The sequence below is a fragment of the Cynocephalus volans genome, chromosome 3 (assembly GCF_027409185.1).
Source record: "Cynocephalus volans isolate mCynVol1 chromosome 3, mCynVol1.pri, whole genome shotgun sequence".
NCBI lineage: Eukaryota > Metazoa > Chordata > Mammalia > Dermoptera > Cynocephalidae > Cynocephalus > Cynocephalus volans.
Genome location: NC_084462.1, coordinates 1290278 through 1315401, shown reverse-complemented (window position 1 = coordinate 1315401; position 25124 = coordinate 1290278). Strand labels below are relative to the sequence as shown.

The following is a 25124-nucleotide window of genomic DNA, read 5'->3' as shown; positions in this document are numbered from 1 at the left end:
AAGATGACCTGTGGGCCGAACCCGTGGCGCACTCGGTAGAGTGCTGCGCTGGGAGCGCGGCGACGCTCCCGCCGCGGGTTCGGATCCTATATAAGAATGACCAGTGCACTCACTGGCTGAGTGCCGGTCACGAAAAAACGACAAAAAAAAAAAAAAAAAAAAAAAAAGATGACCTGTAAGGGGATCTTAATCCTTGACTTGGTGTTGTCAGCACCACCTCAGCCAATGAGCGAACCGGCCATCCCTATATGGGATCTGAACCTATGGCCTTGGCGTTATCAGCACCGCACTCCTGAGTGAGCCACAGGCCGGCCCTGTTTGTGTTTTTTAAATTTTTTTGTTTAATTTTGTTGTCTCCTTTGTTGAAAGGGGGGGCACTTGGGGGCAAAGAGGAGAGGGATGGAGGGGTGGGGAGGGGTTGTTGCCAAATTCTGCTTTGGAACTTGCAACATGGTAGGAACTCAATCAGTACTAGTTAAATAAATTAGCGCAACTCATCTTGTCACTCATAACTTTGCAAACGTCTATGTGATATTGGGTCATAGGAAGGAATGAAGCACTGATATGTGCTGCAACATGGATGAACCTTGAAAACATCATGCTGAGTGAAAGGAGCCAGACACAAAAGGATGCATATTATACGATTCCATTTATATAGAGACAGAAAGCAGATTACTGGTTGCCAGAGACTGGGAGAAAGGGAGGAGTGGGGAGGGACTGCTGATGGCACACGGTTTCTTTCTTTCTTTCTTTTTTTTTTTTTTAAAGATGACCGGTGAGAGGATCTTAACCCTTGGCTTGGTGTTGTCAGCACCACGCTCACCCAGTGAGCGAACTGGCCATCCCTATATAGGATCTGAACCCGTGGCCTTGGCGTTATCAGCACCGCACTCTCCCGAGTGAGCCACGGACCGGCCCGGCACACGGTTTCTTTTCAAGGGAGTGGTGGGAATGGAAAAGTTCTGGAATTTGATAGTGGTTGTGGTTGCACAACATTGTGAATGTCCTAAAAAGTACTGTATTTTACACTTTAAAATGGCAAAGTTCGCCTTATGTGAATTTTATCTCAACAGAAAAACTGAAAAGCAAAAAGTATATTTGAACTAAGCCCCTCCCCCTGCTGCCTGATCTGATATGTCCCCTTTGGTACAGGGCAGGGCTTCTGTCCTGATTCTTTTCTCTTCCAGCCATCTTCTAACTCATGCCTCTGCAAACCTTTCTGAATTACTTTTTTGTGCAAATTGGATGTCCCAGTGCTTGTCCTGGGCTCCCACCAAGGCGATGTCCACAGAGTCACCCAGAACCTGAACCAGAACCAGAATCATGATGGCCTTGGCTATGTTCCCCTGCCCTCCAGGGCAGGCACCAGGGCAGTGGATCCCCAGGTTCCTGTCAGGGCCCACATCATGGAGCGATAACAGTCCACTAAAGGACCACACCCACACATCCCATAAGAGTGTGATGAGCTGCCTTGGGGTACATGGGGCCCTAACATGGCAAGGATGATGTGGCTTATGCCCTCATGGGGCATTTACATTAGAGATGGGGCAACAGGCCCCAGAAAATATATGCACGAATAAAGACATACCTGTTGTGATGAGCTCTAGAAAGGAAACAAAACAGGAGGCTGAGAGAGAACAATGCAGGAGGCCATTAGGTAGGGATGCCAGAGAGGGCTTCCTGGAGGAGGTGGCATTTGGGCTAAGACCTGAAGGATGACACCAAATGAAGGGTCAGTCCACAGCCATGTCTCTGCTCCCTCTTGGACCCTTGCCCCAGCCTCCTCCTAGACCTGGCCCCTCCCCTGTGAGGAAGGAGTCTTGAGGGTGATAAGGCCTGTGATAAAACTGAGAATTTCATGAGCATTAGTTAAGCTGTGAAATGAAACTTGTTCAGCAAAACCAGCCTCCCAGCGCCTCTCCCTCAAGTCAAAGAGGCCTAGAGGGGATTGTATCACCCAAGAGTACACCTCTGGTTGGGCTCAGCACCTAGGAATGACCCAAAGGGCCCAGACCTCCATTGGGTTGGTTCGATTCTGGTCTTGTCATCTAGTTGTCAAGCCTGAGTTTCTTCCAGAAAGACAACTCTCACACCATCTTAATGGTCTCTGAGGCTCTCAGCAACTTATACGCCTGAAGCAGGGATATGGCTGTAAGGTCATGCTTGTGCCACACCTGCACAGTTTCTGGCAGCTTCCCAGGTTCAACTGGGTCACACCCTGCTTGACTCAGCCCTGATATTCTTTTCATGGCTTCTTGATTCTATGCTCTGACTGGGAACACAAGTTCTGGGCCAAGGCCAATGGAAAGTTTTAGTCTCTGTTCTGCTTGTGTGTGCTAAGCCATGAGGCTCTCTGTTTCCTCAGTGGTTATACAATCCATTCAATTCATATGTATTAAATACTGTACTCCTTTCCTAGGGTTGCTGTAACAAGTTTAATACAAACTGGGTGCCTCAAAACGACAGAACATTATTCTCATGGTTCTGGAGGCCAGAAGTCAGTCTCTGCCTCTGTCACCACATGGTGTTCACTCTTTGTGTGTCTGTGTGGTCACAAGTCATATTAGATTAAGAGCTCTCTCTACTGCAGTATGACCTCATTTTAACTAATTATATCTACAGTGACCCTTTTTCCAAATAAGGTCACACATTCTGAGGTGCTGGCGTAGAGGTCTCTGTTTTCAGGGAACTTAAGTAGCTCCTGTCCTGCTAGGCTTCTTTCTGTTCTCCTCTGGTGAGGAACAGAGGGTGGTCTTCAAGGTGCTGACTAACTTCTGCTTTAGAACTTGCAAACACAATGAGCTCAATCAATATTTGTTGCATGAATTAGTGCAATTTACTGGCAGCTTGCAAACTTCTGCATGAGATTTTACAAAATAAAAGTTAACTTCCTCCTAGCAAGGCACATCAAACATGGGGAACAGAGCTGGGTCTGCTTGGCGCTTAGACTCCACGGATCTAAACACCACGCATCATGCAACTCCGCCAGCTCCCAGGAGCCAGCCCGGTGCCTGCTCTGCCCACCATTAGGGCTGCTTCTGGGTAGAGGCCTCTGAGAGATCACTTGTGGGAGGAAGGTTGTGAGGATGGGTCTTCAACATTGTCCCCAGGATGTGCGAGAAAAGACCAGGGCAGGAAAACAGTGCTCAACTCCCCACCCAGGATTGGTGTTGTGAATGCAGCAGGTTTCGACTCTGTCCTCCAAGTCGAGCCTGTGAGAAACATCACATCTGTCTTATTTTCTGGGAATCAACAAGTCCTCATCCTACGAAGCTGGCAAGAAATTCGGCCAGTGATTTTAATATTAGAGTCAAATGTCAGTGTGGGAATTTCTTTTGTATAATGCCCAAATACCCATGGCACTGGTCAGGGCATCAGCAGGAGATGGGACACACCTGGGCAACAATATGGTGAGTTTAATAGGAGGGTTTACAAAAGTGTGGGTAGGATGCAGGGAAGCCGAGAGACGTGCAGCTCCCAGGGGCCAGCAGCAGCGGGGAGCTGTTCCTATCCCTGGGCCAACAGGGCTGGAGCCGGGGAAATAAACACCCCAACTTCACTCTCCTTCCTCCGTTCAATGTCTAGTCTGGGCTCCCATTCGCCCAAACCAACAGGACTCCAGAAGGCAGCCACGGTGTGAGGGAGCCCATGGATATCACAGCAAGCCTCCCAGGGCACAAACCACGTGGAGAAAGCTGAAGAGATGTGGAGGGGTTACAAGAAGACCTAGCACAGGGGAGTTTTATTCAAACGTGAGATACGGTTCTATCCGCTTCTAACGCGGATGTTTCACTTGGCAAAGGGCCAGGGGTCAGGGCTGAGATTCCTCTATTCATCTGGCTTGAGTCTCTCCAGATAATCATTTGGGAAAAGATCCTGGCTAAGGTAAATTAGGAGGAGAGGCTGGTCCTGAGAGAACAGAAGAAAAAAGGAAGGGGAAAGAACAAACCAACTCCAGGGAAAGGGCTGGAATCGAGGTCGGGAGCCTGTGGGAGCCAGCTGTTACGTGGGCTGAATTGTGTCCTCCCAAAAATTCATATATGCAAGTCCTAACCCCAGCACCTGAGAATGTGACTGTGTTCACAGACAGAATCTTACAGGTGTAATTATGTTAAAATAAGGTCATTAAGGTCGGCTCTAATCCAACATAACCAGTGTCCTTAAAAGAAGAGGAAATTTGGACACAGACACACACAGAGGGAAGATGATGTGAAGACACAGGGAGAAGACGGCCATCTGCAAGCCAAGGAGAGAGGCCTGGAACAGATCCTTCCCCATAGCCCTCAGAAGGAACCAGCCCTACCGAATCTGGATCTCAGAATTCTGGCCTCCAGGACTGTGAGACAATCAGTTTCTGCTGCTCAAGCCACCCAGTTTGTGGCACTTTGTTAGAGCAGCCCCAAGCAGACTAATCTTCCAGCCGCCAAGATGGTCCATCATGATCCTCACCCCCTGGCATTTGTGTCCCTACATGTCCCTTCCTGTAAGGAAGCAGGGCTGCTCTTTGTGATCAATAGGATACGGCAGAAGTGACAGTGTAGGACTTCTGAGGCTAGGTCATAAAGGGCATTGCAGCTTCCACCCTGGTCTCCTGGATTTCCTTTTCAGGGGAATCCAGCCACCACGTTGTGAGGACACTCAAGCAGCCCCATAGGGGACCACGACAAGGGCCAGCTCCAACTCGCCAGCTGTGGAACCCTCAGCCCCAGTTGAGCCTTCAGGTGATGGCAGCCTTAGCTGACACCTACAGCAATCTCAGACTGAGGCCCAACATGGCTCTGGGAAGGTACAATATTATCCCTATATGAAGAAAAAGGTGCTTAACTTCAGAAGTAAGCCAAGAAATGAGGATTCAAAGAAATAAGAGACTTGGAAAGGGGTTCAAATGGGAAAGAGATACACTCAAAATGATTTCTAAACCAGTGTACTTACGTTCAGTGGCAGTAGAAATTTTAAACGATTATAAATATTTTTCTATTTACTGAAAGGGAGCATTACGCCAGTAAAAATTCTGGTATCGCCTTACTTTAAAAGATACTGAACACAAGAAAACCAGCACTGCAGTCACTTACTCCAGCTCTGTCTGTATTGGGGTTTCTCAAAGTAGCATGAGGTCCTGGGGTCTTAGGGGGTGCCAGGGTGGGAGGTGTCTCATGTGAACCACTGTCCACACAGACTGCTGCTGAGATGACTGTGTGGTCTGTCGCACGGCCCTTGGGGTCAGGCTGCTGCTTCCCTGACATGTGCATTCTGGATATTTTTGCTGCCGCAGGCCAAGAAGAATCCAGTTTTCCTTCAGTTCAGGGTGGGATCAGCTCCATCACCACACCCTCCCAGGAGGTAAGGGCAAAATATTTGGGGCTGGTCCAAGTGCAGCGGTGTTCACGACTAATTGATCGAACCAGTTACAGATTTCTGTGTTCCTTCTCCACTCTCACTGCTTCACTTGACTAGCCTTTGAAAAAAAATAAAACTGGGGAGACTCCATGCTGCTGATGCCACAAGGAAGGCGGGGGCAAAAGTACATTTCCAGCTTAAGGCCATCCAAACGTTCATGGCACACTACACCCACAGGAGCAGCCAACGCTTCTCATGCGTTCGTCCACAAGTCACCTGCTCTAAATGAACTCGAGTTCTCACGATTTGCAGCTGAGGTAAGTTTTGTTTTATGTTCATTGTTCAGCTGACACACTAAGTTAAGTCCAAGGTCTTGAGTCCAAGGTCACTCAGCTACAAAGTAGATAAGCCTGGATTCAAGCTCCATGTGGGATCATGAGTCCGCATACTGGACCCGACACACACTGCCTCATGGGGCAAGAACGAGGGAGGGACGAGCGCAGGGCTAGAGGCCGTTCTGCTGGGCTTGCCTGAGGTCAGCAGTGATGCCCACCCACGCTGGCAGGAAGGCCGCTTGTGGCTTAAAGACCATGTGGAACGGGGAGGCAGGCAGGGTAAAGTGGGCTAAGTAGACGGTGTCCCCACCCGTGAGGTAGGCAGCCCAGACCCCAAAGGTGCCCAAGGTGGTGGTGCTGTGGTTACGCTGTGTGAGCAGCGCAAAGTCCCTGGCGGGTGAGCCTTGAAGGCCGTTGCCGGCAAACACCATGTCCTGGAGGGAGTTGTTGATGCTCTGCCGGCACCAGGCCATGTCATCACTGGTGACCACAAAGACTGGGCTGCGGTAGTGAGCCCGGAACCAGTCCAGGGCCTGCCACAGGTAGCCCCGGCCGGCCAGCACGCCCTTCCACACCCTTGGCATGACATGGACATAGTTCCCCAGTGCACGTGGACCCCCATGAAAGTCGCCTGCTGGGCCCTCTTGGCCTGCAAGGCCTGGAGGAGCTTCTGGGCCTCCTCACGCACGTGGTCGTGCAGGGCAAACTCCTGGAGGGTCTCGTGGTGGAGGTGGTGGTAGAAGGTCCAGGAGCAGGGGTAGCCCGTGAAGCGGACATACTGTCCCGGGATGTGGCGGTACCGGTCCTCCATCCAGTCGTTCAGGTGGTAGTTCCACCACTGGATCCTGCTGGCCGTGCTGCTGTGCAGGACGGGGAGGGTGGTTTTGAAGATGGGGGCCAGCGTGCTGTGCATCTGGGCCAGGATGAAGGCGGGCCGCCCGTTCATCTTGGCCAGGGAGTACAGCATGGCATACTGGCCCATCTGGTTCCCGAAGCGTCCTTTGCAGTTGATGGTGAATATGCCCTCCCGGGGAAGGTGTTTGGGGACCATGACCACATGGACAGAGGATGCCCAGGGGGCGGGCACCAGAGCCAGGTGTTGGCGGCAATGGAAGATGATGGATACCACGAAGATGAGGAGGAGGAAGTAGATGGTGGAGAGGGAAGGGCAGGTGGCCCAGAATCCCCTGATGGCTGTGGGAGAAGAATGGATATAAGTCAGGAGGGATGGCTGGAGGGATGGCCGGAGGGATATGAGTCTCATTTGCTCACCACCTTCCCATTCATTCATTCACTCACTCAATCCATCCAAACCTGTGCAGTGAGCACCATGGTAGAGGCCTAAGAGCGCAGATGCTGGAGTCTTTCCACCTGGGTCTGAGTCTCAGTCCCACCCCTTACTAGTGTTGTCTGACTTTAGTCAAGTTCATGCACCTCTCTGAGTCTTAGTTCACTCACCTATTAAATGGGGATAATTAGGCTGAACCATTTGAAAGTGCCAACATTCAACCATATTTTACCTATACTTGCAGCCATTTCATACGGTCCAGGCTAACAGTACTACCTCATGGGTTTGCATGAGAACAAAATGAGATGATTTTGTAACGTTCTTCAAACAGTGACTAGCACACAGGAAACACTCTGTACGTGTTGTGAAATAAATACTTCCAGAGCATCAACTACATGCCAGGCACTATACTAGAGGTGGGGAAGCGAGCAGAGAGCAAGAGAGCCAGAAGTCCTTTTCCCCATCAAGGCAGCGCAGTGCAGAGGTTAGCAGCACACTCTGAAGCCAGACAGCCCAAATTCACGTGCAGGCTCCATCTCCTGCTGGCTGGGAAACCCTGTCCCTGTCTCCTCCTCTGTAAAATGGGATTAACCCCAGCACCTGCGCTGGTAAATGCTAAGCATTTACTATTAGTGGGCATGCAGATTTAAGCTGGCCACAGACTCTTGGACTCTCTTTCCTTGAATTTGGGCAGGCCTGTGACTGCCTTGACCAGTCAAACATGTTGAAAAAAGTAAGCTGTGCCCCTTTTCTGGCCCAGGACTTAAGGGTCTAGCACTTCCCACTTCCTGTCTCAGGAACATTTTCTCTGCACTACCATGTCAAACTGTATAGTTTTATATTTAGTCTGTGATGAGCTCTTTTTTGGGGGTAACCACTTTATTGAGATATAATTCACATACTATATAATTCTCCCATTTAAAGTGTACAATTTAATGGCTTTTAGAATATTCACAGAGCTGTACAGCCATCACAATCAATTTTAGAACATTTGTATCACCCCAAAAGAAACCCCACACCCTTTAGCTATCTCCCCTAATCTTTCCATCCCCCTGCCTCCTCCCTTCAATAATATACTTTGTTTTTATGGATTTACCTATTCTGGAGATTTCATATAAATGGAATCATACAATATGTGGCCTTTCATGTCTGGCTTCTTTCACTCAACACGATGTTTTCAAGGCCCATCCATGTTGTAGCAGGTATCAGTACTTCATTCCTTTTTGTGGCCCAGTAATATTCTGTTGTATGGATAGACCACATTTTGTTTATCTATTTACCCTCTGGTGGACATTTGGGTTGTTTCCACTTTTGCCTATTATGAGTAATGCTGCCACGAATGTTCATGTACAAGTTTCTGTTTGGACATAAGTTTTCTTGTCTCTCAGGTATTTATCTAGAAGTGCAATTGCTGGGTCATTGCATAACTCTGCATTCAATTGTTTCAGGAACTGCCAGGTAGCTTTCTAAAGCGGCTGCCCCATTTCCACTCCCAGCAGCAGGGTGTGAAGGCCCGATTTCTCCACGTGCCCGCCATCACTCGCCACTGTGTTTGTTTCGATTACAGAGGGTGTGCGGTGGTATCTCACTGTGGAGCCCAGACCTTAACCTCCAGTGCCAGCTCTGACTCCACTGGGCCTGACTTGACTGCATGCGCCTCTGCCCCGCTGTCCTTGTAGTGGCATGCATGATCCCTGCTTCAGGACTGGCTTCTTTTTAAGTCAGTCTCTCCTCCAGCTCTCACCTGGGCTCCCAGAAGCAGTGTTTTCCCCTTGAGTCTCCACCACATCCTGACAGGCTTTCTTCTCTCCCCTCATCCACTCCTCTGACTAACATCCTATGGGTTCCCTGTGGACATTCCAGTGGCTACAATGCAGTAGGTCCCCCAGACTTTATTGCCAAAGTACTAGACTACATGGTCCCCTCCCTAAACTTTCTGGCCTTTCCTGCACCGCCTGCCTGCTCCCCATCTCTCCCTCTGTAGGTCCCCTTCATTATCGGGGCTCTGCAGGCCACCTCAGCTCTTATCCTCCTATATTCCAGGTCCCCTTCCCTGATTAATCTGACCCTCTTGGGAAATCTGAACACTTCTGGGCCCTCTTTGAATGTCTTGTGTGGGTCCCCACTGAGGTCAGCTGGCTCTTAAAACACGAGGATTAGATATGACACCACACTCCCCTGACAGGTGAATGAGAAATGCCTTGTTTGCTGCTTTTTACTTTATTTTTTTTAAAGATGACTGGTAAGGGAATCTTAACCCTTGGCTTGGTGTTGTCAGCACCACGCTCTCCCAAGTGAGCTAACCAGCCATCCCTATATAGGGATCTGAACCTGCGGCCTTGGTGTTGTCAGCACCACACTCTCCCAAGTGAGCTAACCGGCCATCCCTATATAGGGATCTGAACCCGTGGCCTTGGCATTATCAGCACTGCACTCTCCCGAGTGAGCCACAGGCCGGCCCCTTGTTTGCTACTTCTGTTTCCAAAAAGTGAGTTAAATCTACCTCCTAAGCCCCTCTTCTCACTAAGGTGGTGAAAATCCTGTCTCAACCATTACCACAATGCCCACCTGACTCAGGGTCCTGCCACATGGAGGAGAAGCTGAGCTGCCCAGCCCAGCCAGTGCTCCAGGCAAGTCCCAAAGTCAGTTCAGGACAAAGGTGCCTGTGAGCTGGGTCCACCTTCATGGTGTGTGACCCATGCATTAGCACGGGCACGGCACTCAGACAGGCCCCCCACTTGGTTTATGGCTCTGTCTTCGCCATCTTGAAATTCTTAATAAATTCTGAACAAGGGGCCCTGTGTTTGCATTTTGCACTGTGCCCTGCAAATCATGTAGCTTGTCCTGCAGCCACCCTCTGTCTACCTATTCCAGGGGTCTCAAGAGCTCCCTCTCGTGCTGTTCATCAGCCTAAACAACCAAAACACCGCAGAAAATAATGAGTGGAGGCTGATGTGTCTATGGCGCCTGCCACATGCCAGGCCCATGTCCTGGCGCTTACTGTCTTGGTCCACAATTCCTATTCACCAGTTTTCCTAAAACATGGGTGGCAAATCCCAAAGTGAACTGAACTCGTTTGGGGACAACACCTGGCCTGAAGGGACACGTGTCTATTGGTAGACTTTACTTATCTTAGCATGAACACCTGCCTACTTTGCTGCAGAAACAATAACCTGTTTGATAACAGGATGCAGCCCAGGCCCCACCTAGTGTGTTGTATAACATACAGTCTATGCACCCCGCAATGTTGCCAAAATACCAAAGGCTCTGAAGCTCATCTGAGCCAGAGAGTTTCAGATAAGAGACTGTGGGCCTATCTTCGCTCATTTATTCCTTAAGATCCCTCATAAGAAAGTACTTTAAAAAAAAAATCCCCATTTAACAGATGAGGAAACTAGGGCACAAAGAAGTTAAGTAACATGCTTGGGAATCACACAGCTAGGAAAGAGGAGGAATTTGGATTTGAACCCAGGTAGTGTGGCTGGTGAATCTATGCTGTCAATTGTTATCCCAGACTTTTGAGTATGTCCTGGGGGAAGAGCCATCTCCTGCCAATCCACACCCAGAGACACACTGCCTAGTGATATGGGTGGTTGGACCTACCTTGCCTTGTGGGGCCTATTACTTTGGGGTCACTGAGGCAGTGTGGAAGCCCCAGGCAGTGGGCCACACCACGCTTAGCACACCTTGGCTATGTCCCTAGTGGACCCTGCTGAGGCGCTGTGAGGGTGAAGGTCCCCAGTACTTGAGAAACACCCCACCCTCAAAGTCTCCTTCCCAACCTGCAGAACTGTTTCCTCTGCTCTTGCCATTTCTGGTCCTTCCGCCCTCCCCCTCTCCGGCACTCTCGGGGTGCTAATCTCCTGAAGGCAGCTCAGGCTATTGAGAGCAAAAGTGAGGAAGAAAGCGTCCTTGTAGGGGACACGAGCTTAGGAGACTTCTTGTCCCTGGGTGGGTAGGAAAACACCAGTGAGACCTAAACCTTCTTCCTGAATTTTCTCTGGCAGCACAACTAGCCTGTGCACTGGCTTTTGCATCTGCCTGGACTGCTCCTGGGGCCTGCCTTTCAGGTCTCAACCCAAACGTCCCCAGCCCCTGGGGCTACCTACCTACAGTGCTTTTGCTCCAAAGCACATCAAACCTTCTAACTTTCTACAGATGAAACTATTTATTGCTTTTTTGTCTCTCTTTCATCCTTCTCTAGAAGGTGAGTCTGACAAGGGTAGGGGGCGTTTCGTGCTCTCTTCACCGAGGTATCTCCTGAAAAGAGTGTCTGGCACACAGCGGGAGCTCGGTCTGGACTCGCTGAATTGATTAGTGCCATGTCAATCTTGCAGTACAGTGTCCTCTCCCCAGGTCAGATATGCCCCCCTCTGATATGGGGGTGTCCCTCTCTTGCAGCTTATCCTCCACACTACCTTCTTTCAAATCTGATGTCCCTGTCCTTGCTCCTGCGTGTCTGGCCCCCTCCATTGTGGCATGTAAGGGTCACCCAGAACCAGAATCATGGATGGCCACGGCTGTGCCGTCACACCCCCCAGGGCAGGCAGCGGGCAGCGGATCTCAAGTCCCTGTCAGAACTTGGCCCACAACATGTCACAATAAATACTGCGGCCCTCAAGGACACACAGCAGCAACTACCGTGCCCCATCCTCCCTTGGCCCTTGCTTTTCTCAGCAGGAAGTGACGGAAAATGCTATTTTTCTAGCCCAAACCATTTGGATATGTAACAGAGTTGACAGCAATGTTCGCGTGGAAATTTCATGTTGAAAGCACTGAGGCCTACAGGCGCCTCTGAGCTTTGCCCCCACGCTCCCCACTTTCTCCCTCCGGCCACCAGGACCATTGAGGCCCGAGGTGTTCTCGTCTCCTCCACTGCCCTCCCCGCCATCTTAGATCTCTGGGTTATCCCACAGCTGGTCTGATCTTTCCAAGAGAGTGGATTTTTAAGGCTTGAAAGCAACTGACTTTAACGCTATTAACCCACAGCTGACAGAAGCTTCCAGAGGGGAGGAGGAGGGGCTGGCTTCGGGTCACACGGCCAGAGGCAGGGACCAAGCAGAAGTCCTAGTGGCAAACACACCACCTCAGTGTGAGCAGCCCTGTCCACACAGTGGGGCTGAGCCGCACCTTTGGGAGTCAGTGGGACAGGGGGTGAGTCAGAATGGAGTGGGGACCCCAGACCCAGGACCCCCATCTTGCAGCCATCCCATCATACCTGCCTTGAGCCTCCTAGGCCAGCTTGCTCGGGCCTGTCCAGCTGCAGGACCTCCAGGGGCAACAGCACTCACTTCCCACACAGTCCCGGGTGGCGTGGCTGGCAGGGGTCCCTATGTGGAGAGTGTGGCTGTGGTTGGCGAGGGGATTGGGGCGGGGGGCGGGGGGTGGAGTGGGGAGTGGTGGTGGTGTTGGATTCTGCAGGCTTTGCTCTGAGCTCCCGCCCAGAACCCCTACTAGCCTGGGGCCTGAGAACAGACACTCGCCACTCCCTCCTAAGAGCCCACCGCTGCTGGCCACAAAGCTCCTGCGGGAGGAAGAGCGCGTGGGGAACCGACTGCAGGACACTTTCCTCTTGGGCACAGGTTTGGCCAATGTCAGGGGCCTAAAGGCTGGGGTGCAGGAGTGCTGCCAAGAGCTGGGGAAAGGAAGCTTGGGTCCCAGATGGACCCCACACCACCCAGGCAAGAGGCCTGACTATGCATCTGCCCTGTAAAGGGGGTGGGTGTGGGCTACAGATCACAGAAAGGTAGGGGCTGGGAGATTGGACATCTGGGTTCCTAAGTGGGCAGGGGTTGATTTCTGGATCCCCAGGAGCACTGGAGGACTCCCAGCCTGGTTTCCCAAGGTGCTAAGGGCTAGAAAGTCATGCTCTCTGAACTACTCAGAAAGAGGGAAGTGGGTGGGGCTAGGTCCTTAAAAAGGCAGGTGCCGAGGGGCTGGGTAAATGCCTGCTGCTGCATGAGCGCAACATGGTGCCAGGCTGCTTGGGAGGGGCAGAGGGCAATGTCCATCATTTGGGACAGGGGAAGGCAGAGTCTGCATGTGGCAACAGCAATGGGGACATAAAGGGCTGTGAAATCAGGCTGGGGGAGGGTGTGGTCCACCCCCAAGTTGCCCTAAAGACTCCCAGCCCAGGTGCAAACCTGGTGCAAATTTGGAACCAGGGGGCTGGCCAGGGATGCCAAAAGGCTCTGAGGTCCCGAGTCCTGAGTGACTTCCTCACTAGGGGCTGCCAGCCCTGGAAGGGGAAAGTGGGGGGCAATTCAGAGCCAAGTCCTTCCTAGCTCCTGCCTTCCCAGGGGTCGGGACTTCTCACTCCCTCGAGCACCCTAGCATCTGGCACCCACCCTGTCTCACCCTCCTGCTTTCCTGCCTCTCTGTCCTCTTTTGTCACCCACCACCCCCAACATCTCTTCCCCCATCTGTTCTGGGGGCCTTAGGATGGGTGGAGAATGTAGGGACTTTGATCCCAGGACCCTGAGGCCTAGGATGGCAGGAGGGGCTTAGATGATCAGGAAGTCCCAGAAATCTAACTTCAGGGTTCCCAAACCCTAAGTCCTAACAGGAACCCAGAATCTGCCTTCCTGACTCCACAGGGATTCAGTCCCAGAGAGACCCAGGCTTCTAGCCCCTTGGGCCTGTATCCCTTTCCTTAGCTCACTTTCTGGGCTTTGTATCCGGATGGGAAAGGGTTAAGGGTGGAGGGCTGGGGGTGGGTGGCAGGGAGGCGAGTAGGCTGGGTTGTTTGGTGATAATCCCCCTCCGTGCCCAGGGTGTGGAGAACAAGGTTAGGGCCCCACATGGGAAAGGGCCTCTGCTGATCCCCATGGGCTGGGCCTCAGCCTCTCGCTTCTGATCCCCCGCCACTGGGCACCGCTAGCCCTTCTGTTCCCCTTCCCAGGGCCTGCCAGGCTGTCTGCTGGCCTCAGGCTCTCCTGGGTGTCTCTGAGCCCACCTGCCTGCCTGCCCCGACCCCACTCCCTGTGACCTTTGGGTGCCCAGATTCTACCTGTCTCAGTCTCCTAGCCTCCCCTGTGTCTGTCCCTCTGTCTTCCTGATTCCTTCTCTGGGCCTGGCCCTTCCCCTAGGCCTGTGTCCCTCTGCTTCTCTGTTTCTCTGTCTTTGCTGTCTCTGCCTCTGTCCCTTCCACTATGTCTTTGTCACTGAGTCTTCATCTGTCTCTAAGTCCCCCTCCCCTGCACAGCCCTGTCCTTCTCTCTCCCTTGTCCCTCTCTAGGCTTCTGCATCTGTTGGCTTCGACCATCCCTCTCATCCACCCCCTCACCATCTCCCCAGGGCCCCCTACCCCCTCGACACTGACAGATAACTCTGGGGTGTTAAGCTACGGATTAGTTCAGGCAAAATTCTTGATTTTGCTTGCGTTCTTTCCCCTTTGGGTTATGTAAACAGTAATTCTCCCCAGATGGAACTATTTTCCTCGCTTCGAAGCAGCCAGGGAGGGGGCTTGGGCAGGGCTGGGGTTGGAGTGCTGGAGTTCCACAGGAAGTCTTGGGGAGCAGGATGAAGGCTGATGGCTGAGGTCCCCAGCCCAGCTACCTCCTCTCTTCTCCAGGTGCCTGCTCTGCTGTGACCATGCCTGTGACCTTTGCCCTCTTGTTCCTCCTAAGCTGGGCCACTGCGGACCCATGCTACGATCCAGGGGGCCGCCCCCGCTTCTGCCTCCCACCAGTGACCCAGCTGGCTGGCCTGGCAGCCTCCTGCCCTCAGACCTGTGCCCTCTCCCTGGGCACCGGCCTCGGCCCTGGGGCCACCTGCAACGGTAGCCTGACCCTAGCCCTGGGCAGCCCCTTCCTCCTGACATCTGTCAGCCTGCGCTTCTGCACCCCAGGACCCCCAGCCCTAGTCCTGTCTGCCGCCTGGGCTGCCAGGGGTCCCTGGAGGCTGCTGTGGCGTAGGCCTGCCTGGCCCGGTGCCTTGGGAGGCTCTGAGAGGGTAACCTTTCGCTCCCCACTGGGCTCTAAAGTCAGTGTGGTGGCCAGCCACCTGCGTGTGGAGTTTGGAGGCCAGGCAGGACTGGCAGCCGCTGGGGTGAGAGGTCGCTGCCAGTGCCATGGCCATGCCGCCCACTGCACTGCCCGTGCCCAGCCTCCCCGCTGTCGCTGCCGCCACCACACCACTGGCCCAGGGTGCGAGAGCTGCCGCCCATCTCATCGTGACTGGCCCTGGCGGCCTGCCACACCCCGACACCCCCACCCTTGCCTGCGTGAGTCTTGGGCCCCGCTCTCTGCAGCTGGTCCTTTGTTCCTAAGGGGGTAGGACACTCTCCACCCTCCCCAGAACTGCTCGCTCTTTGCTTCTCCCCCACACTGTCCTCAAATTCGGTTCCCTCTTTGCCTCCTCTCCCCTGCCTCCTACCCCCTCTCCACTTGACTGCCCTGCATCTTGGCAGCGCACAGGCCAACCTGCCCATCAGTGAGCTCCCATGATGATGATGACATAAATGATATTTTTTGAGTAGCCAGCCCAGAGCATGGCTTCTTGCAGGTGCTCGGGTAATATTTATTGAATGGTTGTAGGGGAAACAGGCAGCTAGACATTTCCTGACTCCACAAACCAACCATGTGGGCAAAGTGTTTAGTTATTAAACACATATTTATCAACCACCTACTATGTGCCAGGTGGGTATTATCTTCAGGCTCATTTTATGGATGGGAAGACTGAGGGGAGTGTCTGGAAGTTCCTCGCAAAGGACACAGCCATGTGTGGCAGGGCCAGAATCTGAGCTTGGGAAGCTGCAATCTGGGGTCTCAGTTCATCTCTGCCAAGATCCTGCTGTGTGCTGTCATGCTTGGTCCTCTAGGGTGACAGACAGCAACATGGCCTTGGAAGGCAGACAGCCAGATAGACTATCTGGGCTCAGATCCCAGCTACTCTGCTAACTAGCTGTGTGACCTTGGGCAAGCGACTTAACCTCTCTGTGCCTCTGCTTCCTCCCCCTGTAAAGTGGGAATAGTAACAGCACTTCCTTTACAGGCTGTAGTGAAAATTCAATACACATAAAACCCTTAGAATAAAACCCAATTCAATGCCTGGCACGAAGTAACAGCTTCCTGAATATCTGCCAATGTTACTATTCCCCAGGTGAGGAAGGTGAGGCCCAAGGGGAGATGTCATTTGCCGTCAGTCTCACTGCCAGCAAGGGGCAGCCCTGGGACTGGACTTGAGGAGTCAAGCCTTACTAGATGCTGTAGCTACCCATTTGGCCATCTGGCTGAACAAATGGCCCCCAGGTCCTGCTCAAGACCCTCCATGATACTTCCAGACTAGAACTCCTAGAGTCTGGGCCTTTCTCAGTTCCCTCCAGCAGCCCCTCCTCAGAGACAGAGTCTGTCAGCTCCTTCCAACCCTCCTCATCCTCCCATCTCCAGCTGTGGCCCTTGGTAGAGGGTCTGAGTGTGCTACCACATCCTGGGAAGTAACTCCACTCCACTGATAGATACACATAGATGAAGACAGACAGGCAGACACACACACACTAATTCCCTGGCCTTCACTCTCTCTACCTCTCTTATTTTTTGCCTTCTCTCCCCGTCTATTTCTTCCTACATGAGGAATGTCACATGGACTAACTTACAGGCCATCCCATTGTCCTTATCCTCATTCTGTTCTCATGCCCATGCAGAACTTCTCTGGAGGTCCCTCTGCCCCTGACACTCCCCCCCCATTCTACCCTCCTACAGGGGAGTGAGGGAGGGGAGACTCATGTGACCTGAGGGTGGGGTGGGCTTCATCCTGGGCCTGGACAGGGCCTGGGAGCTGGGAAGGCCGTCCCTCTGAGGATCACCACATTCCTCCAGGCTGAGCTGGGCACTGCCCTCCAAAGCTGGGCAAGAGATTGGCAATACTGTGGTGAGAGGGGTCTGGGTAGATGGGTGAGACTAACTCCTGTGGCTGAGCGGGAGCTCTATGGACATGGTGGTTTGAATCCTCCCTCCACCCATTCAAGTTTTCCAGAGGGAAAGTGAAGTGAAGCAATTACCCTCGGGTCAGAAAGGATAAAGCCCGATTACCCACTGATAATCTGCACTTGACCTTAGCCAAAAGGCCCTGATAATCTGAATAGCACTGCCACCTCTAACGCTCACAAAAACCCTGGGAAAGAGGGATGGAGATCCCTATTGGACAGTGAGAAAACTGAGGCTCAGAGAGGGGGCGTAATTTTCCAAAGAACACACAGCTGTCTCAGCTCCCTGACTACCCCACTGCTCCTCTGGGCTCTCAGGGACCTGCCAGCCCTGGCCTCTCAAATCTCTCAGAGTTAAAAAACCCTTAAATCCAAATCTCTTCCAGGAGTAGTCCATGAACCCCCTGCATCAGCATCTCTCTCTGAGATGCTTGCTAGAAATAGAGATTTCCTGGGCCCACCAGAAGCCCACCTGGAATCTATCCTATTTTTAAAAAATGTTTCCCTGGTAATTCTGATGAGTAGTAAGGTTTGAGATCCACTGCCTTAGAAAACCTGATAAATGCTCCCAGGAAAATGCACATGCTAAATAACTTTCACATCAGCTGTGTGAGAGGCACTAGAGTGTGGTTGCTAAGAGCACAGACTCTGGAGCCAGAAGGCTTGGGTTCAAATCCTGCTTCCAACCACCCCCAGGACATGTTACCTTAAGCAGGTAACTCCACCTCTCTGTACCTCAGTTTTCCCCATCTATAAAATTGGGATGATGATAGTACCAGCCTCACAGAGCCACTGTGAGGATAAAATATGTCAAGCACTTAACACATGGCACCTGGCACATGAAAGCTTTAAATGGCAAAATACTTGCTTCGTGCCAGGCCCTGGGTTAAGCACTTCGTATCTACTTTATCTCATTTAAGCCTCATGAAGTAAACACTATAAATGCCATTTTATAGCTGAAGAAACTGGGCTACGGAAAGGAAAAGTTACTTGCCCAAGGAACACACTCAGAGTTAGACATGGAGTCTGTGGGGGTGTCTGCCCCCCACAGCCCATGCCCTAGGCCACTGCTCTTTAAGCACCCACAGTTTCACAGAGATGTCAGGAGGTTCACAAGTCCCCTCAGGCTTACCCAGCTTCAGTCCAATGTACCCATTTTAAAGATGAAGATGTACTGGAACCCCGGCTTACCCAGGGAGCCCCAGGCAGTCTCTGTTACTTCTGACCCTCACTTTATTTCCTTTCTTGAGGGCAGGGCAGTGGGGAGAACGCTGGGGAAGGGGGAACGGAAAGCCTGGCCTGATGTGCCCCTGCCCCATCTTGCTTCTAGCCTGTTCCTGCAACCAGCATGCCCGACGCTGCCGGTTCAACTCTGAGTTGTTCAGGCTGTCGGGTGGCCGGAGTGGGGGTGTTTGTGAGCGCTGCCGCCACCACACAGCTGGACGGCACTGCCACTACTGCCGGCCAGGGTTCTGGAGGGACCCCAGCCAATCTATCACCAGCCGCAAGGCCTGCAGGGGTGAGTGTGACCTGAAGCCAGGCCCCCAGGGAAAGAAGGCTGGGTCAGACTCCTGGGTCTGAAGGAGGAAGAGCTGGGGACCTGGACTCCTGGTTATGAGGGAGGATGGGCTGCAGAATTGGAAGGGAGCATCTGGGACCCAGATGCCCCACACCCTCAGCTCCTTTCCTCATGTAGCTTGCCAGTGCCACCCTATTGGGGCAACAGGAGGCACCTGCAACCAGACCAGTGGGCAGTGCTCCTGCAAGTTAGGGGTCACGGGACTGACGTGTAACCGCTGTGGTCCTGGCTACCAGCAGAGCCGCTCTCCCAGGATGCCCTGCCAGCGTGAGTCCTGAAGGGCAGGGCCACAAGTCCTGGGTGGAGCAGGAAGGAGATATCCCAGGTCTCCAATGGGCAGGTGCACCGAGTGCTGGGCCCTGGGAGATGGGAGCCAGAAACTGAAGTCTGGACTCTGGATCCTTGGGGAGGCAGGGACTGAGATTCCTGACTCCTCAGTCTTGGGAGAAGGGTGCTGGGGCCTAAACTCCTGGTTCTGGGGGAAGAAGCAATGGGGGTCCAGACTCCTCAGTCTGAAGGTGGAGGGGGCTGGGGGCCTGGACTTCTGGGAGAAAAGGGCAAGAGATGCTTGTGTTCTTGTGTCTTAAGGGAATAAACACTTGAGGTCTGGATGCCTGGATTCCTGGCGGGGGGTGGGGGGGGCAGGTAGACGACAAAAAAGTTAAATTTCTTCTTTGGTCTTACAGGAATTCCAGAGGCAACAACCACCCTTGCTAGTACCCCTGGTGTTTATAGCTCTGGTAAGACAAGCTGGCACAGAGACCCCCGGGCAGCAAGAGAGATCAGGGATGGGTTGATTGGGTCCCCAGATGGGGATACAGGGGTCACCCATTGAGCCTAGTCTCAAGGACTTGGGCACTCCAGCTGTTCCAGCTGTCTATCAAGATGAAATGAGGGATGGGCAGGGGCAGAACGCTGTGGTCCAGGCCTCAGGAGCCCACTGCAGACAGCCTGACCCTCCCCAGACCCTCAGTGTCAAAACTACTGCAATATCTCGGACACCAGGGTACACATGAGCCTTCGGAGGTACTGCCAGCAGGAATACGGTGAGTGCTGGGGATAAAAAAGGGCCGGAGGCTGCACAGATGTTCTGATGATTGCCTCCAAACCAGCCCCTCTCTGGCCTTCAATCTTCTCATCTTAAATGGGAAGGGGTGTTGGAGTCTTAAGGGCCCTAACTTATCTAGGATGTGATGGACGGAAGACAAATGGGGGGAAGGAGTAGTGGGGAGGGGACATTCACTACCTTCCTGTGTCTCCTCTTCCCCCATGTTCTTGGGCTTGCAGAGTTTCACTACCTCCCTCAGCCTGACATCTCTGAGGGATGAAAAGAGAAAGGGGAACTGGTTGAATGGAATGGGCCCTGGGTAAGGGCCTATCTGTCCTGCCTATCCTGGATCCTTTCTGCCTCCCTTCGGGGTCCCAGATATCCCAGCCTTCGCCCCACTTCTCATAAAAACTCTCCCCGCAGTTCATATATCTGTCAGTTCACACTGGCTCCATGACCCTGGGGCCTATGACCTCAGGTAACTCAGCGCAGCCCAGAAATCTAGACCAGCCCCAGCTACTTCTGTCAATGTACAGGACTCCAAACCTCCTCCCTCAGGATCGTCCCCTGGCCACTAGTGTCCTAGGCTTTGAAGTTAAAAGCCTTTCTCCCCATCTCCCACAAGGATCTTCTGCCCATAGACCCAGCTTGCTTCCCAGAGTCCAGCCCCCTACACACCCCTTCAGAAAGTACATTTTTTCTGAATCATTACTAGTGTGACCTCAACGCTCAGGTTCCAGGGACTAACCTCCTCCTTCTGGACCCCAAAATTCATCCCAGAATCCCTCCCCCAGCAATACCCCTCTTTCCCAAGGGCTCCACTCACGATACCTTCTGAGCCTGCTGTATTAAAAATCCTGGTCCTGCCTCTTCTACCTTGATCCCAGCCCCACCTACAGTAAGGTCACCCTATGTCCCTCCACTCCCCACCTTTAATGTAATTCCTGTATCCGCTGCTTCTAATATAACCCTCAAGTCCCCACCCAACATTCCCAAGCTCCTGGGCTTCTCTCCCTGTGGGGCTTCCCCTCCTCCAGAGGAGAACGCCCTCTCCCTGCCTTGATAGTGTTTCCCTCGGCAGGACCCACCCCTCACGACTCAGGGTCAGACGCCCGGGCCTCTCAACCCTCAAAGGTTCAAGGTTTCTCTCCTTCCTGACATGATCACGGAAGCCCACCCCCTGGTCCCGGGCCCCTCCCACCAAGAATGACCCCGCGGGACCCTGCAGGCTCCCCACCGTCCAGGCCTGACATCTCCCCTCCCTGCAGTTCTCCGCGCGCAGGTGCTGGCGTCAGAGGCGGCGGGCCAGGCGTGGTGGCGGCTGGCCGTGCGTGTGCTGGCCGTGTACAAGCAGGGGGTGCAGCCCGTGCGCCGAGGTGGCCAGGACGCCTGGGTGCCCCGCGCCGACCTGGCCTGCGGCTGCCTGCATCTCCGACCAGGCACCGACTACCTCCTGCTGGGCAGCGCGGCAGGCGGGCCCGACTCTGAGCGCCTCGTCCTCGACCGCCACGGCCTCGCGCTGCCTTGGAGGCCGCGCTGGGCCCGGCCGCTGCGGCGGCTGCAGCAGGAGGAGCGCGCCGGGCGTTGTCGCGGCCTGCAGCCTCCGACAGCGAGCCCCAGGCCCGAGCACTAGGCCGGGGCTGGGGCCCTGGAACACCAGTGAAGGAACTGATAAGCAACCGTGAACGAAGCCTCCCGTCTCGACAGGGCGACCTTAGAGAGCCAATCAGAAGCCGCGGAGCCACTGACGTCACCGGGTATGCGCCAACCCCGCGCAGGCGTGAGGGATTTTTAACAAAAGGCGGCAAACAGCAAGCGGGGCTTTTGGTCCTGGCACCTCTTATTTTGGCTTGTGACGTATGCAGTTATTCCCACAATAAAGTCTCATATCTTGGGGAATTTCGTCTACAGGCTCCTGGTCGGTGCTGGGAGAGTCTCTAGGGGCAAATGAAGAAGGTCTTGATAAACTGGCCAGCCAAAGTTATGACCATAGCTCCCTGACAAAGTGGCCAATCCAATGAAAGAGCTCCTATGACATCACTCGGTACCGGTGGGATTTGTGCTGCCTGATGATGACAGGCCACAAGCCAGTGGGAGGGGCATGGCTGAGAAAGGCGGGAAATTCAAGGAAGGAAAAGACAAGCAGATCCAGATTTCCAGAAAGTTTCAGATTTAGGAAACTTCCGTTTTTCTTTCTTCTTCTTTTTTAAAGATGACCGGTAAGGGGATCTTAACCCTTGACTTGGTGTTGTCAGCACCACGCTCACCCAGTGAGTGAACCGGCCATCCCTATATGGGATCTGAACCCGTGGCCTTGGTGTTATCAGCACCACACTCTCCCGAGTGAGCCACGGGCTGACCCTCACACACAGCTTATTGGTCAGGATTACTCATATGGTTCTATTCAATTGCATGAAGGTGGGGAAGTGGAATTCCCTCAAATGCCCAGAAAGGGAAGAACTGGCATATTAATTTCCTATTGCTGCCCTAATAAGTTCCCATAAACTAAGCAGCTGAAGCAACATACATTTATCATCTTACACTTCTACGGATCAAAAGCCTGACATGGGTTTCACCAGCCTAAAATTAAGATGTTATCAAGGCTGCATTCCTTCTGGAGCCTCTAGGGGAGAATGTTTCCTTTCCTTTCCCAGCTTCTAGAGGCTATCTGCATTCCTTGGCTCATAGCCCCTTCCTCCCTTCTCACCAACAATGGCAGTTTGAGTCCCTTTCACGCTTCAGATTTCTTCTGCCTTTTCTTCTCTCCTTATATCTCTTTCTGACCACAGCTGGTAAAGGTTCTCTGCTTTTAAGGACTGTTTTAGTCCGTTTTGTGTTGCAATGACAGAAATACCTGAGACTGGGCAATTTACAAAGGAAAGAGGTTTATTTGGCTTACAATTCTGGGACAGTTGCATCTGGCATGGGCCTCAGGCTGCTTCTACTCATGGCAGAAAGCGGCAGGCTGCCAGTGGGTATGAGCAGATCACATGGCGAGAGGAAGCAAGAGAGAGAGAGAGAGAGAGGAGGTGCCAGGGTCCTATAAACAACAAGCTCTCGCGGGAACTAATAGAGCGAGAACTCACTCATTACTTCCCCTGCCTCCCCCAGGGAGAGCATTAATCCATTCATGAGGGATCCGCCCCCATGACTCAATCAGTTTCCAACACTGCCACATTGGAGATCAAATTTCCACATGAGTTTTGGAGGGGACAACACATCCAAACTCCATCAATGACCCATGCAATTAGATGGGGACCCTCCAGGTAATCCAGAATATTCTCTCCCCATTTTAAGGTCCTTAACCTTAATCATATCTGCAAAGTACCTTTTGCCATACAAGGTAACATATTCACCAGTTCTAGGGATTAGGGTGTGAACATCTTTGGGGGCCATTATTTTGCCTACCACAGCTGAATACAGGTGAACTCTAGAGTTTTCCACCGCAGGTCTCTGCTCAAATTTTACAACATTAGAGATAACTTCCCTGACCACCCTAACTAAATAGCAGTTTCCTCCAATCATTCTTTATTCCTTTGTCCTACTTTATTTTTCTTCTTAGCATTTCTTGCCACCTGATATATTAAATATCTGTCTACTTGTTTACTATTTTTTGTTCCATTACAACATGAGCACCATGGGACCAGGGATTTTGTTTTATACACCAGTGTATCCCCTGCACCGAGAAAGGTGACTGACTCAGCGACTCATAGCAGGTGCTCAATAAATATTTATTGAAAGAATAAATCAACACATGGTCTAACTTGCAGCCCAACCAAATCTGAAGTGGTGCCTCATGCCATCTGTATCATTAGGATTCATAGTAATCTCTAAATAACAGGGGTTTAAACAAAATGTAAGTTCCTCTCTTTCACAAAAGAAGTCTGGAGGTAGTCCAGGCACCAGGAACCTTCCAGCTTTCCTCTCCACCATCCTTAGAATGGTCCTTGTCCTCATGGCTCAAGGTGGCATGCACCACTCCAGTCATCACATTTGTATCCATGCAGCAGGATGGAGAAAGGCAAAGGGAAAAGGTCAAAGGGCTCACACAGGTGACTTGGAACAATGGTTTCCAAAAGCTGCAACACAATCCCTCCACTCACCTCATTGGCCAGAATTTAGCTGCAAGAGAGGGTGGGAATGAATGTAGGTTTTAATGCTGGGCTGTCTTGGACCCAGCTAAACAGGGTGTTAGGATATCAAGGAAAGAGAAGAGAAAGGATATTTGGGAAAATGATTCAACGCTGCTTTACACCACAACCTCAACCAATCAGAGCACAGAGTGTTCTATGACATCATGAGGTGCTAGGCAGAGTAGCTTTTTGGCATTTCTTGGAAAAGAGGCTGAGATTGGGAGGAGGTGATGTCTGGCCATGGCATTCCATCCCTGCTACCCTGACCACAGTCCGTTTTGTTGGCTGCCGTAATCCTAGCCCCTAGGATATAATAGGTACTCAATAAATGTTTGTTGAACAATTAGCAGGTCCTGTTAGTATTCCCATTATACAGATGAAGAAACTGAGGCTTCCAGGGGGACTCCATCTTGAGGTGTGGGGGGTGGTGGAAATTCAAACCCAGGTGTGTTTGAATTTGGCCAGAATTCTTAACCACCTCTTCAATGAAGAAACTGAGGCTGAGAGAAGTGAGGGATACTTAGTAATGGTCACACACCAAGTATCCTACATTCGAATTTAGTTTTCTAGGGTTGCGTTGTCCAACACAGTAGCCACACACTACATTGGGCTATCTAAATTTCAATGAATTAAAATGAAGTAAAATTAAAAAGTCAGTTCCTCTGGGGCCGGCCTGTGGCTCACTCGGGAGAGTGCGATGCTGATAACACCAAGGCCATGGGTTTGGATCCCATATATGGATGGCTGATTCGCTCACTGGCTGAGCGTGGTGCTGACAACACCAAGTCTAGGGTTAAGATCCCCTTACCGGTCATCTTTTAAAAAAAAAAAAAAGTCAGTTCCTCAGTTGCATTAGCCACATTTCAAGTGGCTGGTGGCTAGCATATTGGACAGCACAGATGTAGAACATTTTCACCCTTACAGAAAGTACTACTGCGTGGCACTGCTTTAGAGAGCTTGTTCACAAAGATTACAGACTCTGGAGACAGATTGCCTGGGTTCAAAAATTCTAAAATCCCAGCACTGCTGTTCCCTTACTCTCAGTTTTCTCATCTGTAAAATGGGGATGATGATATATATATATATATATGTATGTGTATATATATATGTGTGTGTGTGTGTGCGCGTGTGTATATGTATATATAGGCAGCTGGCCAGTATGGAGATCCAAACCCTTGACCTTGGTGTTACAAGACTTTGTTCTAACCAACTAAGCCAACCAGTCAGCTCCAGGATGATGATGCAAAAGGAAGTAAACTACAGGGTGTATTTTAAAGTTTAAATTAGTTAATATATGTATAATAAGCTTAGAGCAGTGACTGGTGCAGAGTAAGAGCCATATGAATTTGTTGTTATTATTTAAACACCCAGCGGCCACATCTCCCCAGGAAAGGAGAACCCAGAAGGTAAGAACACAGATTCGGAGAATTTTGCTGAGCTCCCAAGACAGTGGGAGTTGACGGCAGGGAGAGAGGACTG

At 52.0% G+C, this 25124-nt stretch overlaps 2 protein-coding genes across 2 annotated transcripts; one reads left to right on the top strand and one right to left on the bottom strand.

Annotated features, from left to right (window-relative positions):
- Positions 1–5823: 5823 nt before the first annotated feature.
- LOC134371807 (galactoside alpha-(1,2)-fucosyltransferase 2-like) lies at positions 5824–6936 on the bottom strand. Its single transcript, XM_063088661.1, is given in 2 exon segments — positions 5824–6276; positions 6279–6936. Coding segments are annotated over 2 exon segments (1092 nt in total). The 3' UTR covers positions 5824–5842.
- Positions 6937–14529: 7593 nt separating this feature from the next.
- NTN5 (netrin 5) lies at positions 14530–21145 on the top strand. Its single transcript, XM_063092287.1, has 6 exons — positions 14530–15184; positions 18216–18404; positions 18582–18731; positions 19151–19204; positions 19430–19510; positions 20781–21145. Exons 1-6 carry the CDS (start codon positions 14554–14556, stop codon positions 21143–21145), a joined length of 1470 nt encoding a protein of 489 aa, XP_062948357.1. The 5' UTR covers positions 14530–14553.
- Positions 21146–25124: the final 3979 nt, after the last annotated feature.